The sequence below is a fragment of the Psammomys obesus genome, unplaced genomic scaffold, assembly GCF_907164565.1.
Source record: "Psammomys obesus unplaced genomic scaffold, mPsaObe1.curated_primary_1811, whole genome shotgun sequence".
Classification (NCBI taxonomy): domain Eukaryota; kingdom Metazoa; phylum Chordata; class Mammalia; order Rodentia; family Muridae; genus Psammomys; species Psammomys obesus.
This window is the reverse complement of record NW_026585504.1, coordinates 32,921,056-32,938,072: the sequence shown is the minus strand read 5'-3', so window position 1 is coordinate 32,938,072 and position 17,017 is coordinate 32,921,056. Positions and strand designations below refer to the sequence as shown.

General features: G+C 40.1%; 1 protein-coding gene across 2 annotated transcripts in view; it reads right to left on the bottom strand.

Annotated features, from left to right (window-relative positions):
- The window catches only part of Iftap (intraflagellar transport associated protein), a 67,299-nt gene that overhangs the window by 20,835 nt on the left and 29,447 nt on the right, over nucleotides 1-17,017 (bottom strand). For both annotated transcript variants that reach the window (XM_055604288.1, XM_055604280.1), the window contains 3 exons: nucleotides 4,020-4,177; nucleotides 2,977-3,048; nucleotides 119-185 (listed from right to left, as the gene is read on the bottom strand). In XM_055604288.1, coding sequence (XP_055460263.1) covers nucleotides 119-185; nucleotides 2,977-3,048; nucleotides 4,020-4,177 — 297 coding nt within the window. The remainder of the gene's footprint in view (nucleotides 1-118; nucleotides 186-2,976; nucleotides 3,049-4,019; nucleotides 4,178-17,017) is intronic.

The window sequence follows — 17,017 nt, the reverse complement described above, 5'->3', positions numbered from 1 at the left end:
GGGTTTTTTTTTTTTTTTTTCATCAAGAGAGAAGGTAAGGATTGCTTAAAATAACAAAGCAACAAAAATCACTTGTAATTTCTAGAAAGAGGTCACATTTGGAAAAGAGAGCACATACCCTGGTTCATCCGCGACTTACTCTCTTCCTCCGACTCCAGAGCCTCTAAGTCTATGAAGTTGTCTACCTACAAGAAGATGAAGATAATCTTGTATATATCAGACATGAAGAAAGGCAGTACAATTGCGGACCCACACACACAGCACTCAGCTGAAGGCCGGATCTACTTCCCTTGGAGCTCTCAGGGCCCCATTCAAAGCAGCTGTATGCTTCCCAAGTGAAGGGAGCTGGCCATCTGCAAGTCCAGGCCTTTACAACTGCCCTCTGTTCTCTACAGTGGAGGGGATGCAGGTTGGGAGGTTTCTTATAAGGGACTCTGTTCCAAATTTTCTTCCCAGAATTATTTTTTTCTTTATATATTCTTTTTATTGTTTACAACTTATTCATTTTACATCCCAATTGTAGCCCCCTCCCTCATCTCCTCCTGGCCCCTCCTTTTTTCTCCCATCCCCCCCTGAAAGGGGGAGCTCTCTCCCCTGACATCTGAGTCCAGCTTATCAAGTCTCATCAGGACTGCCTGGATCCTCTTCCTGTGTGGCTTGGCAAGGCCAAACCTCCAGGAAGAAGTGTTGAAAAAGCAGGCAACCGAGTTTATGGCAGAGACAGCCCCTGCTCCCCTTACTCGGGAACATACATGGAGACTGAGCTGCCTATAGGCTACTTCTGAGCAGAGGGTCTAGGTCTTCTCCACACATAGTCCTTGGTTGATGCCTCAGTCTCTGCAGGGCTCCCTGGGCCCAGATATTTTGACTTTGCTGCTCCCGTTGTGGAGCTCCTGTCCCCTCCAGGTCCTTCTATCCCCCAACCCCTGACTTCATCTATTAGACTCCATGCACTCTGCCCAAAGTTTAGCTATGAGTCTCTGCATCTGCTTCCATCCTCTGTTGGGTGGAGCCTTTCTGAGGGAATCTATGATAGGCTCCCTTCCTGTTCCCTCTCTTCAAACACTTCTGGTGTTTATCCTGTTTGCCATTCCTAATGAGAATTAAGTATCTTCCCTAGGGCAGTCCTTGTTTAGCTTCTTTAGGTCTGTAGATTTCATTTAACAAGGACATTTGCTCAACTATGCTCATAGCAGCTTTATTTGTAACAGACAGAATCTGGAAATAACCTAGATGTCCCTTAACTGAAGAATGGATGAAGAAATTGTGGTACATTTACACAATGGAATACTACTCAGCTATTAAAAACAAGGAAGTCATGAAATTTGCAAATAGATGGAACTAAAAGTGATCATCCTGAGTGAGGTAACCTAGAACCAGAAAGACATGCATGGTATATACTCACTTACAAGCAGATATTAGTCATATAATATAGGATAACCATACTAAAATCTACAGACCCAGAATTTTTAACACTACTCTCAGAGGAGACGGCAAATTCCTGGTTTGGGTTTTACTTTCAAGCAACCAGTGATGGTGGTGCTGAGCTACAATCTGTTGCTCATAGCATGCTTTCTTATAGTACTCTGGAGAGTCAGAGAGAGGAAACTAAAGAGAACAGGAAAGAAATATTCATTCAAAACAAAATCATTCTGCCCAGGTAAATCACAGAAGAGATTAGCAGGGCAAGAGAGGCAGAGACAGACCGATCTCTGAGTTTGAAACCAGCCTGGTCTACAGAGCGAGTTCCTGGACAGCCAAGGCTACACGGAGAAACCCTGTCTCAAAAAACCAAAAGGGGGAGGGGGAGGAATCTCTCTTTCAGGCAAATAAAACTGTGAATTACTTCAATAATAAGAAGCTCAGCAAATGACCTTCCCAGACCCAATAGCAACATCTCAATAAAGAGCTATTCCACAAAGAATAGCACTTCCCATTACACACTGACAATAAGACAGTTTAGATTAACAAATGAATTCATCTCAAGGGACTATCAAAGAGAAAATAAGAAAAATCTAAAATAAGAAAAACTAAGAAAAAGCTGGCACATGGCATGTAGTAAAGGTCACAGTCCACTTGACACTCACAACCTAAACAGAGACTTAACAAAATACCTTAAAATTACAAACTGAGGTTCCTTAGCTGCAAAGCAAAGAAGGCTGTGGCTTTCTGTCCTGAGCTGAATGTAGAGTAGGCAGACCATGCTGGCCCCGTAGAAAGTTCAAATGGTAGTGTCCATGCTTGTGAGCTTGTAACTGCACCATTACTTGGCATGTAAACCCAAAAGCAAAATTCACCTTTCATAGGACAGTTTCAATATTAGAATTTGAGAACCACTTACATTATGGCATCTTTTTTTTTTGAATGATTATGCTAAAATGCCCTTTCCATTTGTTAAACTTTAAGGAGGAAAGACCCAGCGCCCAGTCAAGCACAAACAATTCAAGATACTCCAACGCTGATTTAAAAGAGAAAACCTTTCAAGGATAAAATCTGGTGAGTCCTCCAGTTGCATACAAAGGAAAGCAAGAGTCTAGTGTTTGTATATTGGTTTGTAAGGTAGTTTGAATATGAGCTGTCTGTCTCCCATAGGCTCTAGTAATTGAATATTTTGTGTCCAATGGGTAAGTAATGGGATTCAGGAGGTGAGGCCTTGCTAGAAGTTTGTCACTGGAAGTGGGCTTTGTGAGTAAAAAGCTGTGGTTTGGTTTTTTGTTTTGTTTTGTTTTTTTGTTTTTTCTGTTTCCTGCTTGTGGTTGATGATTTGAGTTCTGGGCTTCCTGCTGCCTGCTACTTGTAATTATGCCTCCCCACTTTGGGGACTTTTATCCTTCTGGAACCATAAGCTCAAATATGTTCTTTCTTTCAAAGTTACCTTGGTCGTGGTGATTCATCACAGTAACAGAAAAGTTGCTAATAGAGTTCATTTGTTTGTTGTGTGTTCTTCCCAAAGTAGACAACTAAATTGGGCCTTACCTTCACCTTTCCAGCCCGGTTCATATCACCTTGAAAGGAGCTGCTAACTTTCTGGCCTTCGTCAATCACTATCTGAAAACAGTAAGGACACACAGACAGGAAATAATGGTTTCTGTTCCTACCTAGATATGAAAGACCAGATTTTCTAAGCTATAGCAGTGGTGAGGGGCTAGGTTTCAGCAAGTCCAACTGCGATTCTGGTACCCTAGTCTCATCCAACATAGAGCAGATAACTTAACCCAGCATGCTTGTATATAAAACAGACAGATGATCTGCCTCCTAGGCAGCGCCCCTCTGATTTGAATGCACAAATCAGAGACTGCAACTTCAGTGTTTTCAAGCTACGAGAAGACAAGGCAACTTAACAATTCTAGGCCTCTCTATATTTAATATATCTCACACCTGTAGAGTACAAATCCTTTATGAAAAACAGCTCATAACTCAGTCATCAGCAGCACCAAACTGAGAAAAGGGGTTATAAACCTCTGTTCTATACAAACATATTTCTATCACAGAGACTTTTGACCCCTTATAAAATCAAAGTCTCAAGTGATTCTGTCCTTAATATCGCGTGCAACATTGCAAAGCAGAAACAGAAACTCAATTGACTTTAGAAAACTAATGGAAACTCAAATGGCTTAAAAAGAGAACACTATGAATTACCACTCATTGATAATGAAACAACAGCCAAAGAGGAGTCGATGAATAGTGCCAATAAAGTCTTGATGATTAGAGGCCAGCATTTAATATCTAGGAACCAAATCTTAGAAAAAGTAAGGTAATGGCTTCTGCTTTACGTCTAAATGTGAAGTCTAAGTTTAGGAAAAGTAAAAGTAAGCCCATTTTATATAAAGAAGTAGAAAAGGGAACTCTTGTTAAAAAGTAAAATATATAATTTCATGAAGTTTTTACAAAAAATTAAGGATAATCAAACACTGGCACATAATGACTTAATTCTCAACAGAGTGCTGTTTGAATGGCCTCTTTTCTAGGAAGAATGCTTTCTTCTTCAAGTTGTTTCTATAAATATAAGACACAATTACCTGGTCCTCTTCTGAGCCTTCTGATGAAGTATGAAGAAAACTGGTTGTATTTCTAAAATGATGACCATTTGATTCATTCTTTTGAGTCCATTTTTCAACAGGAAATATATTTTTTGATGAGTCGGTTCCATGTGTTCCCCCTTTTGCCACATTATCCTCTGAAATGGTAAGTTATGAATTATTAAAAACAGCCATTGTGGCCAGGTGGGTTTCTTTTGTGTTTATCAAAAATTTTTCTCCCCCATCCAAAAAAGGAATACTTTGCAAAGACCTATATAAGTAGAAGTTTCTTGAAGCCTTAAATACTCTTAAATATATTAAAGTTATTCTAAAATTGCATAAAAAGATAACACTACTTCAACATTCAATGAACACTGTCTACTATATACCAGCACTATTTTTTATCATTTAAAAGTTCAGGAAAGTACAGTTCCCTCAAAAATTTGAGATATAATTTATCTCGCTTGAGATAATGAACCTTTTTTCCACATATGGAAGCAGCATATGTCTACTTTTTAAAAAATTATGAAAAAAGAATAAATATGAAAATCGTCCCTTTAATCCTATGCAGCAGAATAACCACAATAAAATGTTCTGAGTGCTTGCTTATCTGTTCATTTTTTATGTCCCCATTTACTTCTAAAACGCAAAATAGAATATATAAATGCTAAAATTCAATTTGGCAATAGTATTTTTATGATATTGAATATTATTCTACATAACTTTAAGTTAGAGAGAACTCCATTATATACATGTGAGATAATTTACTTAGTCAATGTCCATTCTTAGCTCTTTATAATCATAAGCAATACCTCTTGTAGGGTAGTGGTGGTGCACACCTTTAATCCCAGCACTCAGGAGGCAGAGGCAGGTAGATCTGTGTGAGTTTGAGGCCAGCCTGGTCTACAAAGTGAGTTCCAGGACAACCAGGATTATACAGAGAAACCCTGTCTCAAAAAACCAAATATACATACATACATATATATGCATACATACATATATATATACATACATACATACATACATACATACACACATATATCTGCAATATCTCTGCATTAAATCCATGCACAGTTATGATTTTTCCTTAGGACAAGAAAAGAACCTAAAATTAATTCAAAATTAAGAGACTGCAAAAATTATATTATGACACTATGAACAGAAATTGGGAGAACAAAATAGAATAAGTTGGATAAGAAATAATAAATCTAGAACTTACATGTTGCATTTGAGGTATTTTGGAGGAAATGACTGAAACACAGCTGCAAATGTAGGCTGAAGTGTGGAAGGAATATCACACTCAGAGGTGACTGTCTGTCATCTATACTGAGGCAATGGCTTAAGCAACAAAAATTATATTAGCATAATGGTTATGATGGTAATATTGGCTGTCAACTTGACAGGATCTAGGAACACTAAGAGACAAGCTTCCGGGCACACCTGTGAAAAATGATCAAGGTTAGGTTAAATAACTTGGGAGGACTCATCCTGAACCCATGAAGCAGCATTCCATGGGCTGGGGTCTTGCAGGAGATAAGAAGGAGGAAGTACACTGAGTACAAGTAGTCTCTGCTTCTTCCCGGGATACAATGTGACCAGCGTCTTCACACTCTAACCACCACACCTGCCCCTGACACACTTTACTCTCAGACTGAGCCAAAATAAACCGTTTCTTCTTTCCTTAAGTTGCTTTGTCAAGAAATTTTGTCACACACACACAATTAAGTAATACAATTAGCATTAGTAAAATTACTAAGGACTAAAGGTCACTGAGTGTTGAATGTTCTTTTCCAAGTATCTCAAGAATCATTTCATTTAAATCTTCCAAAAATCCCTCAAAGGTATCCTGTTTCTACCCCCACTTTAAAGAGAATAGTAACTCAGGCTAATAGCTGAGTTAACTAACATGTTCAAGGTAACAGTTGGAATTTGAACCCAAGCTTTCTGACTCTAAAACCTACCCTAACTTCCCTTTGCTACCTTGAATTAAAACAGTAAAACAATAAGAGAAAAACTCCTTGTAGGACAAAATAGGAAAGAAACACAGTAAAAAAAAAAAAAAAAAAAAAAAAAAAAGGGGAAATAAATCTTTTAAAATAAATAAATAGAAGCTTTCAACAGTCCAAGAAGACTTAAGGATTCAGGATAAATATATTTTTAAAAAAATAAAAAATAAATTAACTAACTTGTGTAAATCACAAATACGCATTTTAAAATTATTGAAAGATTAAAAAACAGTCATGTGGTAGATATCAAACCTCCCCCACTTGGTGAATCCTATGCCATGCCCTAACTAGACTATGATGAAAATGTCCCAGAGATGAGGGAGTTATTTTATCTATGAGCCTGAGATAAGTCTTTAAAACCTACCATAGCAGAGCCAACATATTTATTTCTTTTGAGATATCACTTCCATGACATCCAAATCTGCAGTTGTTCTGATGTTCACAGTTTGATGAAGATCTACTTGGAACCCTGTTGTGAGAATGGACTCCATAAACCCAAATATCTGAATGCTTAGTTGCTATGGTTTGGAACTACTTGAGAAGGATTAGGAGATACAGCCTTGTTGGAGTAGGTGTGGCCCTGTTGGAGGAGCTGTGTCACTGGTAATTGGCTTTCAAAAGCCCACACCAGACCCAGTTTCCCTCTCTCTGCCTGCTGCTGCCTGTAATTCTCTCAGCACCAAGCCTTTCTGCTTCCTACCATGGTGATGATAGACTAACCAAGCCACCAATTAAATGCTTTCTTTTATTATTTCAGAGTTTCCGTGGTCATGGTGTCTCTTCACAGCAATAGAACAGTAATTAAGATGGAAGTTGGCACCGGGCAGAGTGGCAAACTGCTGTGACAGGCTGAGTATACTATTTACTGGAAGAATATGGAAGACATTGGGACTTTGGGCTAGAAAAGCAGCTGAATGCTTTAAGCAGCGCTTAGTGGGATATCCTGCTAGTAGCATGGAAGTCAGTGGTGCTGAGGGCAATATGGACTGTGGGGATCCAGAAGAATATTATTGACTGGCCTAGAAACAATGCTTATGATATTTTGGGGTAAAAAAAAATGTGGTTGCTTTTTGTCCTTGTCCTAAAAGTCTGGGGCTGGATTGAAGTTTGGGATTAACGGCTTTCACAGAGGAGATTTTGAGGCAACTTAGTATTGACTGTGTCAAGTGGTTATTGTTGATTATTCTTATGCAAATCTATAATGAAAAGGACCGTATGGAGTAAAGAAAAGTTCAGAGCTCTAGTTTAAGGAGAAAAAGAACAGTGCAAAATGTATTGGAGCCAAATCTTATGCTCAAGGTGATTAAAAAGTTTAATGTAAAGCTTGATGCTAAATAGAATAAAGGGAGTAGTACCATCAAGGCACAATACACCCAAATAATCCTTCAAAATGTGTATGAGTAAAGGCTGAGGAATTTCCTAGGTCTAAAACAACAGAAATCTTATGCAAATGTAATTCAAGGAGAGGCCCAGGTTTCAGACCCAACTAGCAACAGAACTCACAGCCATGTGGTTCTGGATTTAGAGTCAAGAAGGATATAGGAACAGGCATGTGGTATCTTCCTCCATTGTTAAGAAAAGTCACTGAAGCCAGGCATGTGGCAGAGCGGTCCATGCATGGAGGCCCAGAGAGGACACAGTATGAAGGTAAAACCTGGATTACCAAAGAAAACTTCTAGCAGGAGGTAGAATCAACCCAAGAGAGAGAAGTGTGTTGCAGGCAGTAAAGCTGGAATAGAAGAGCCATCTAATAAACTCTTTAACAGCAGACATGGAACTGTATGATTTGGGGTTTGCCTGCTGGTTTCCAGTCTTACTTGGCTCAGTGTTTCCTCGCTACACTCCTTTTCCTCCTGTCTTTGATTCTAAATACCCATTACAACTAAAATTGAGATTTGTAGAGAGGTTGTCAAGAATTAACACTAAATTTTTGTTTATTTGTTTATGTGTAAGGGTATAAGCCTGTATATCTTTGCATGTCTGGTGCCTGAGAAGGCCAGAAAACACATCATACACCCTGGGACTTGAGTTACTCATGATTTAGAGACATTCTATAGGTGCTAATAAGTGAACATGGGTCCTCTAGGAGAGAAGCCAGCATTCTTAACCACTGAGCAATCTCTCTGGCTCCCTTCTTTTTCAAACACGAAATACAGTTGTAGGACAAAGTAACAGAGCCTTTGATAAAAAGTCACTTCTAATGAGCCATTTTCTTTCTTAAAAAAAGAAAAAATACATATCTATATACTTTGAAACCAGCTCTCCATTATTGCCTACACACCAGGACCAGCAACTCCTAACTAGCCACTATTAAAAAGATAACCTCTGCCTTTTAGGCCAACAAATTCTGAATGAATGAAAGCTCTGTTGTGAAGTACATGCAAGCTTTGTATGCCAGAGGTAGAAGAGCTCAAAAAGTGGGTAATATGCTAGGAGAGTTGCTAAAACCACAGCTGGGATAACAAACAATATGAGGAGTCAGACCAGTGAGGATGAAATAGTTTAAAACTTAGTCTCCCAGGGGCTGGAGAGATGGCTCAGTAGTTGAGAGCACTGGCTGCTCTTCCAAAAGAACCCAAGTTCAATTCCCAGCACCTACATGGCAGCTCACAACTGTCTATAATTCCAGTTCCAGGTAGCCTAACACCCTCACACCAATGCACATAAAATAATACATAAAATAAAATAAAATAATAAAATAAAATAAAATGTAAACTGGTACAACCACTCTGGAAATCAATCTGGCGCTTTCTCAGACAACTAGGAATAGCGCTTCCTCAAGATCCAGCCATACCACTCCTAGGCATATACCCAAAAGAGGCTCAAGTACACAAAAAGGACATTTGCTCAACCATGTTTGTAGCAGCTTTATTTGTAATAGCCAGAAGCTGGAAACAACCCAGATGCCCCTCAACTGAAGAATGGATGCAGAAACTGTGGTACATCTATACAATGGAGTATTACTCAGCAATGAAAAATAAGGAAATCATGAAATTTGCAGGTAAATGGTGGGACCTGGAAAGGATCATCCTGAGTGAGTTGTCCCAGAAGCAAAAAGACATGCATGGTATATACTCACTCATATAAACATACAATATAGAATAAACCCACTAAAATCTGTACATCTAAACAAACTAAGCAAAAGAGAGGACCCTAACTAAAATGTTCAATCCCCATCCTGAAAGGCAAAGAGGATGGACATCAGAAGAAAAAGAAAATAGGAAACAACCTCGGAACCTGCTACAGAGGGCCTCTGAAAGCCAGAAGAAAACAGGAAACAACCTTGAAACCTGCCACAGAGGGCCTCTGAAAGCTTCTGCAGTATAGACTGTCAAAGCAGATGCTGAGCCTGATGGCCAACTGATGGGCAGAGTGAATGGAATTCTATGTAAGAAGTGGGAAATAGTAAGAGCTGGAGGGAACGGGAACTCCACAAGCAGAGCAACAGAACAAGATAATTTGAACACAGGGAACTTCCCAGAGACTCATACTCCAACCAAGGACTATTGGTGGAGATGACCTGGAACCCCTGCACAGGTGTAGCCCATGGCAGTTCAGTGTCCAAGTGGGTTACATAGTAATGGGAAGAGGGACTGCCTCTGACATAATCTGATTGGCCTGCTCGTTGATCACTTCCCCCTGAAGGGGGAGCAGCCTTATCAGGCCACAGTAGAGGACAATGCAGCCACTTTTGATGAGAACTGATAGACTAAGATCAGAAAGAAGAGGAGAACCTCCCCTATCAGTGGACTTGGGGAGTGGCATGCATGCAGAAAGGGGAGGGAGGGTGGGATCAGGAGGGGAGGAGGGAGGGGCTTATGGGGGGATACAAAATGAATAAAGTGTAATTAATAAAAAATTAAAATAAAATAAAATATTGAATAAAAAAAAAACTTAAGTCTCCCATACCTCTTCCTTTTATAATCAGGTTCTCCATGGTTCTGAAGGTAATAGTAAGTAGTGGTAGTACAGTGGCATGGTGATGCTTAGAAACAGGATGAGCTACTGAGGGATGAACAGATGCCTCAAGCTTCATCAAAGGCAGAAGGGAAGGCTTCCTGTAGCTCCTACCATTCCTCAGCACAGACTCTGTTGTTGTTGTTGTTGTTGCACAAATTGTTGTAATAAAAGAAGGAGCAGTTTCAGAGCTCCTGGATATCTTTTAAGCCAAACAAACCTAACTTAGGTATTTACCAAGAAAATCCTACCTAGCCAGCCCAACCCTCCTGTACTGGCCAACTGACTTAAAAAGCACAGTGGTATCTGAAGATAGGCATTCTGCCATGGCGGGTTACATGTGTGGCTGGTCACGCCATGCACTCCTCTCCCAGTCCCCAATGAAATTCCCAGGCCCTTGATAGGTCACCAGATAAAACTCCTTGGAAAGAAGGGAGTTAGTAAGATATGTAAGGATAGTTACATAAGTTAGTGAGGGTAGGAGCTCCACAAGGACCAAATATACCCGGGCACAGGGCCTTTTCTGAGACTGACACTCAACCAAGGACAATCTATGGATATAACCTAGAACTTCTGCTCGGATGTGGCCCGTGGTAGCTCAGTAACCAAGTAGTTTCCCAAAGTGAGGGGAACAAGGACTATTTCTAACAGGATCTCAAGGGCAGGCTCTTTGACCCCCCCCCCCAGGGGAGGAGCAGTCCTGTTAGGCCACAGAGGAGGACTTTGCAGCCAGCCCTGAAGACACCTGATAAAACAGGGTCAAATGAAAGGGGAGGAGGTCCTCCCCTATCAGTGGACTTGGAAAGGGGCAGGGAGGAGACCAGGGAGGGAGTGTGGGGTTGGGGAGGGAATGAGGGAGTGGGATACAACTGGGACACAGAGTTAACAAAATGTAACTAATAAGAAAAATAAAATTTAAAAAAAAAGAAAAGAAAAGAAACAATGTGAAGCCCAAGCTCCTGGTGCTGTTATTGAATTACTAATATAGTTAGTCCCCATCCAACAAAATCTCTGTGCTTTTAACATCCACCCTCTCGCAGCTGTGAGTTTTTCATCTTTGAAAAGATTCAGAAAGAACTTGCCCTCTCCATGATTAAACTTAGAATTGAAAGTGCCTTCCTAAACCCTGAAATTGGTTTCACAAAACTATATAGCAGGTCCCCAAAAAGATCCAAAAAGTGCTTTTGTATACAGGCCTGTTATTGGTTTTTAAACCTAGCAAATAAATCTCTTGGCAGAATGAGATGAGAACAAAGTTCCTTTTCAATATGATAATGTCAAAATGGCAGATGTTGGCATGGCCCGGACTTGGAAGTGGCCAGTGGCCTGATTAGAGACCAGATGCTGCTCCCAGAGTGAGCCTAGTGGCAACGCACACGTACCACCCAACTGTTCATCTCTTCTGCTTCTGTTTTTCATCAGTCCTTTTCTACCCTTTCATCTTATCCCTAATGCTCCTTGCTTTGAAATGCATGTCAGGCATAACACAGTACAGGAATCTAACAGCAGTGTTTCAGCGGACACACGGTCACAGAGACCTGAAAGAGCATTTCTTTGGGCATTTCTGAGTCACACTTCAATAAAGGTGAGAAAAAGTTTTTTGTTTTTTTTTTAATAAAGGTTTTCAGAGGTTTCATTATTCTGAAGTGATGGAATTTCAATTTCCTTTTGATACCAAACAGACAAGCTTCCAACAGGTCAGGCTTACAAGGCCATCCCTATACCTTCAATGTCTAATTTCGGACCAAAGAGAAAGATCACACGCCTTGAAAATGCAGAAAGTTTGGATGCCAATGTAAATTATACTTTACAAGATAAAGTACATGTTGATTATACACCTTCCAGGTAAAAGTGATTATCTGAGCAAACTCTTATAAAAAATTCAAATTCTTCTATACAAAAGGCAGAGTGGTATCTGTGCACTGAAAAGCACTGCAGTATCAGAAGCTAAGAGCAAGTCCAGCGAGGCCCCTCCAAGTATCCATTCTTCTGCAGTGTGGTCAACAGCAATATAAAATCAAGTGCATGTTCTCAGTCACAACAAGGTACTGAATACATTGCTGGAAGGGAAGAAAAAACCGCAGTGGGGAATGGTCTGAGCAACACTAGGCAGCTACAAACAGCCTTCTGCAAAGAGAATAGGGGATAAGCAATCATGCTTGTAACAAGGTTGGGTACTCTGAAAGTCTGGGGTGATTTTCACATTATACTTCAAGTCTGCGGCAATGTGCCTTGGGAAAATAATATCTTCTCTTGATCTGTCCAGCCAAAGTACTCCACACCACTGCTTCTTGTTCACATGCTTTTCTTCATATATGGCGTCCCCTGGAGCCATGGTCATTAGGATTAAATAAGCAATTTAAAAACCAATCAATCATAAATCAGAATAAATCCAAGGAAGCTAAATTCAGCACACCAGTGTTTTGTCTAAATTCCCTTTGCAGTGCTCTGAATTCCAACTGTTTTATGTTCTCCGTCTGAAAGGGCACAGGGAGGGGAGGATTACCTCAGCCTGGCCAGTCAGGAATAATTGTGCTTTCCCTGAGGCTGGATGATAATTGACTCATTATTCACAGTCATAGCTATCAACCTGCCAAGGCACAAATGCACAAGCCTGGCCCGGAAAAAATATATATATATGTCAAAAGCCCTAGATGAGGAACACAGTAGCAATAAGATGAAATGTTTGAAATGTCCAGTGTTAAGCACTTAGAGAGAGGAAAATGTAGAGACAATGTAAAGTTGCTAAAATTTTATTATTTATCTTCAAGAAGGGAATCTGTGATTAGTAACATCCTGAAGCTTACAAAGTCCAAAAGTGATATTCTTGGCATCAACTATGTGCAAAACGAGAAAGACAACTAAGGGCTTGTCCCTGCCCTTACAGAGTATCCAAGCTTGGAGGTTATGCCATGTGTGCAGCACCCAAAGAGAAGGCATCTGTAACAAATCACACAGAACAGCCTTAAAGTCAGAACGTGACAAAATGGTAATTGGTTTTGGACTCATGAAAAGCTTCACTAGAAAGGAGTCGTGTGAGATAGGCTTTGAAAGAAGTTGACAAGTTCAGCAGGCTAGAACTTCGAAGAGCTTATTTATTCCATCAGGGTTAGGTGGGTGGTAAGCTTCCAGGGCCAGAGGGCCAGGGCCTGAGGCAGAACAGTGAATCTTCCAGGAAGATTGGCACACATATTCTGTGGCATGTGAACACAGACTATTTGGAGAACTTGAATAAAACTATGCACTTCTCCAAGGAAGTTGGTCACAGGTACAGCTGTGCTCTACAGAGACACAGAGGAGAGCAGACAGGTTAGAGCATGGAGGCATGGGAGTCACCTGACAGGTGAGGTACACACTGTGAGGAGTAAAAGAAGACACAGCTACAGAGGAGGCAGAAAGAGCAGGGAGATTTAAGAAAGAAAGAAAAGCCTGTAAAATGAGTTCTTTTTGCATTTCCAGAACAGAGAAGACATTATCTCTGACTGGTTATGCTTCCTCCCTCTAGACATCACAGAATATGCCCCTTATCTTCCCACTGCCATCTGTACCAGTCCTTTACATTCAAACTGGCATGTCCTAGGTAACTTTCTCTTAGTTTCTCTGATGGAGGATGTAGATAATACATCATGCTTGTAACCTGTCAGCTGAACTAGAATTTGGTGCAGAGGCCACACATAGACACACGACAAGCTGAGCTGAGGTAATCTTCTCCACTGATTCAGTCAGGGCCACAGAATGGTATGGCCCACCATACAAGCAGAGACAGCAGTATTTGAATATTGCTTCCTGCAGCTTTGGTCTCCATCAGGGTGAAAGCGGCTGGTGACAATGTCTACCCAAGACAGACTCCACAGCATCTGAGAAGTTCACTTGTTGTGTACAAAATTCCACATGTATTCAGATTAGCATACTTCAACATTTTATCCTTAGCTGCTTGAAACTACTAAGTCAATGTTTATCCTCCTTCCCCACAATGTTCACACATAAGCTAGACTCTTTTGGTTCTTGAGCTAAACCCATGAAGTCATGTAGTAAAGAACTCAGAGAAAGATTCCAAGTGTCCATGAGAAATACCTGGACCTCTCCATAGCTTTACCCAGAGTAACTTATGTACCATCAAATCGACTCTCACTTCAGCACAGCAGCCAATGATTTCTAGTAAATATGTAGTCATTTAACAATCACTGACATTGAACTTTTAGTTTCCATCACCTCAAAAAGGTGTCGGTCTGCAGACTCCACCCCATTCTCAACCCCAGCAGCAGGCAGCAGCTAATCTAATTTCTGTTGCTACTGGTTCATCTTTACTAGACATTCCATTGGAGTAAGTCATATACTCATGGTTTCTTTTATTTAGTTTAACAATGAGACGCAGCCATATCATGCTATATACTAGTATCTCTCTCCTTTTACTGTCAACTAATCATCCACTGTTTCTATTTCTCCCTTCACCTGATGACGGACACTGGGAATGTCTCCACATCTTGTACTCCCTTGATTACAATACAGCACTCTCACCATAGACCAGCCTCACTAATCCACTTCCACATAGTGTGAAACACAATGAAATCAAACCAACAGGTGCTACAGTCCTGGCTGCTTTCCACATCTGATAAGATTAGGGATGCATATGTTCCCTGAGGCCACGACTCTCCAGTCACTTCATACGATCACCACAGCTGTAGAACCGGGACACTCCATCACATGGCCGTATTTTCTTTGACTGTATAGAAAATTCTCAGAAATTTAATTTATAATTTGTTGATTGTATATGTCTTTCGACTCATATGTAAGCCTAAGCAGAGCAAGGAGCTCACTTTCAGGAAACTCACTTTTGGTTCCTGGAAAGTAAACTCCTCTCTCCACTTCAAAGAATACGAAACAGGACTAGAAGGTTGACTGATAATCAACTCTGCAACGAGCAGGTTGTGCGGAGGCTGCCCGCCATGTGTTTAACTTACTTTGCTGGGCTACAGGGTGGATGGGAAGTCAGAAAGTTATAAGACACAGCCTCTACAGGGGCATAGCATTTTACATATCTCTCAGCTAGCATATCATCTAAAATTTTTTCAAAAAAAAAGATTAAATATGTGAGTAAAGATTTCACTAAAAAGCCAATAAATAGCTCTTCTTTTCCCTTGAAATTTTCACTTGATTGATGCTATAAATTTTGCTTATTTTTGAGATAGCATTTCCATGTATAAAATGTGTCCAAAGGCCACAAATAAGAAGGCTACAAAGAGGTAGACAGAGAGAAAGAGAAAGAGGGAGGAGGGGAGGGGAGAGAAAAGGATGGGAGGGGAGAGAAGAGAGGAGGGGAGGGGAGGGAGAGGAGAAGAGAGGAGGGGAGGAAAGAGGAGAAAAAAAGAGGGGGAAAGAAAGTAAGGGATGGGAGAAAGGAAAGGATGGGAAAGGAGAGGAAAGAAAGGGAAGAGGAGGAGAGAGAGGGAAGAAGAAGAGAAAGGAGGGGAGGGGAGGCAAGGAGAGGGAAGGAAAAGAAGGGGGGAAGGGAAAGGAGGAGAGAAGAGGAAAAAAGAGGCAAGGAAAGGAAAGAAGAGGGGAGGGGAGGCCAGGGCAGGGCAGGGGAGGCTAAATCTTGATGAGGTCCTACAAGGCCATCTATCTATGATGATCTGCCCCTACTTACATGCCTTCAGACCTTAACCTCCACTCTTCTCACTTTTGTATAAGGCACTCTGACCTTTTCAAGATACCTAGGGCAGGCCAATAGCTGCTTTACCAGGCCTCTGCACTGGCTCCCCAGACCTTAAACACTTCAAGACTAAACCCTGCCTCACTTCCAATCTCTTTCTTATTTTATTTTCCAAGGCTGCCAACCCTCATTAATAAAGAACTTCAACCTGCACCCTACTGAGCCACTACTCCTTCTCTGTTCCCACCACCCAAAAGTTACCATCTTCTAACAGATGAGATCGTATTGATTATTTACTGTCTATTTCCCCTTTCTAGAATACAAATTCTCTGAAGGCAATAATTTTTATTATTTCTGTTCACATACATGAGCAGCACTTTTAACACATTTAACAAAATGACGATGGTAAAACAAATTACAGTATACTTATTCAACTGAACACTGCATAGCCATACAATACTGTTAAGTAATAATACTCATTACCACAGGAAGATATCCATTATTTTAAAGGCAAGATAACATTATTTTAAAAGCAAGAGATTATGCTTATCTCAATTCTATAAAATTATTACAATAAATGTGCCAAATATATAAAGGATCAAAACTGTAGGTTGAGCCTTTAACTATAATTTAGGCATCATAAATATAAACAAATATACATCTATGTATAGTATATTATATAATATTTAATACTAATATAAATTCAATAGAAATTACTGTACATATTTAACTGATTATACAAAAAAGTTTAAAACAAATACGTGTTTATATGCATATTTTTATACATCAAAATTACATATATTTATACATATTGATGTAGGATAGATTCCATTCAGTTTTAACTCTGATGTTTCTCTTTTACTCAAGAGTTACTCAAGAGTAGTTTATGACTGGAGTAAGCTATTACTAAACTACTCTTGAGTCATAAGCTACTCTTGAGTAACTCATTTAAATGGTCTAGAACTCAAAGAAGGACACACATGATAGAACAGCAGAAAGCCCACCAGACTCAGCGGACTTGGGAGACATTTCCGGGAAATTCAGGCAACAAGATGCTCCAAAGTCTGAGCTTCCCATTGTCTTCCTAGCAGCAAAATGCCCACAAAGAATGCAATTCTCCTGGACCTACCAGACTGTGGTAAGAACATTTTCCTGAGGCAGAGTGGTTTGGGCTATGGACATAGGCACTTGAGACTTGAGACAGAATGTGTGTGTGACCAAAGACCACTTGAAAACTCTGCAAGCTATTCTGTCTTAAGTGTCTTTACCAGAAATCATCACAGTAAACCATTCCCATAATTCAATACATACTTCCTGTCAAACTGTCTTTAAAATAATATAAAATGGTAACATTAAACAAAAAGACATATATAAAGCAAGAC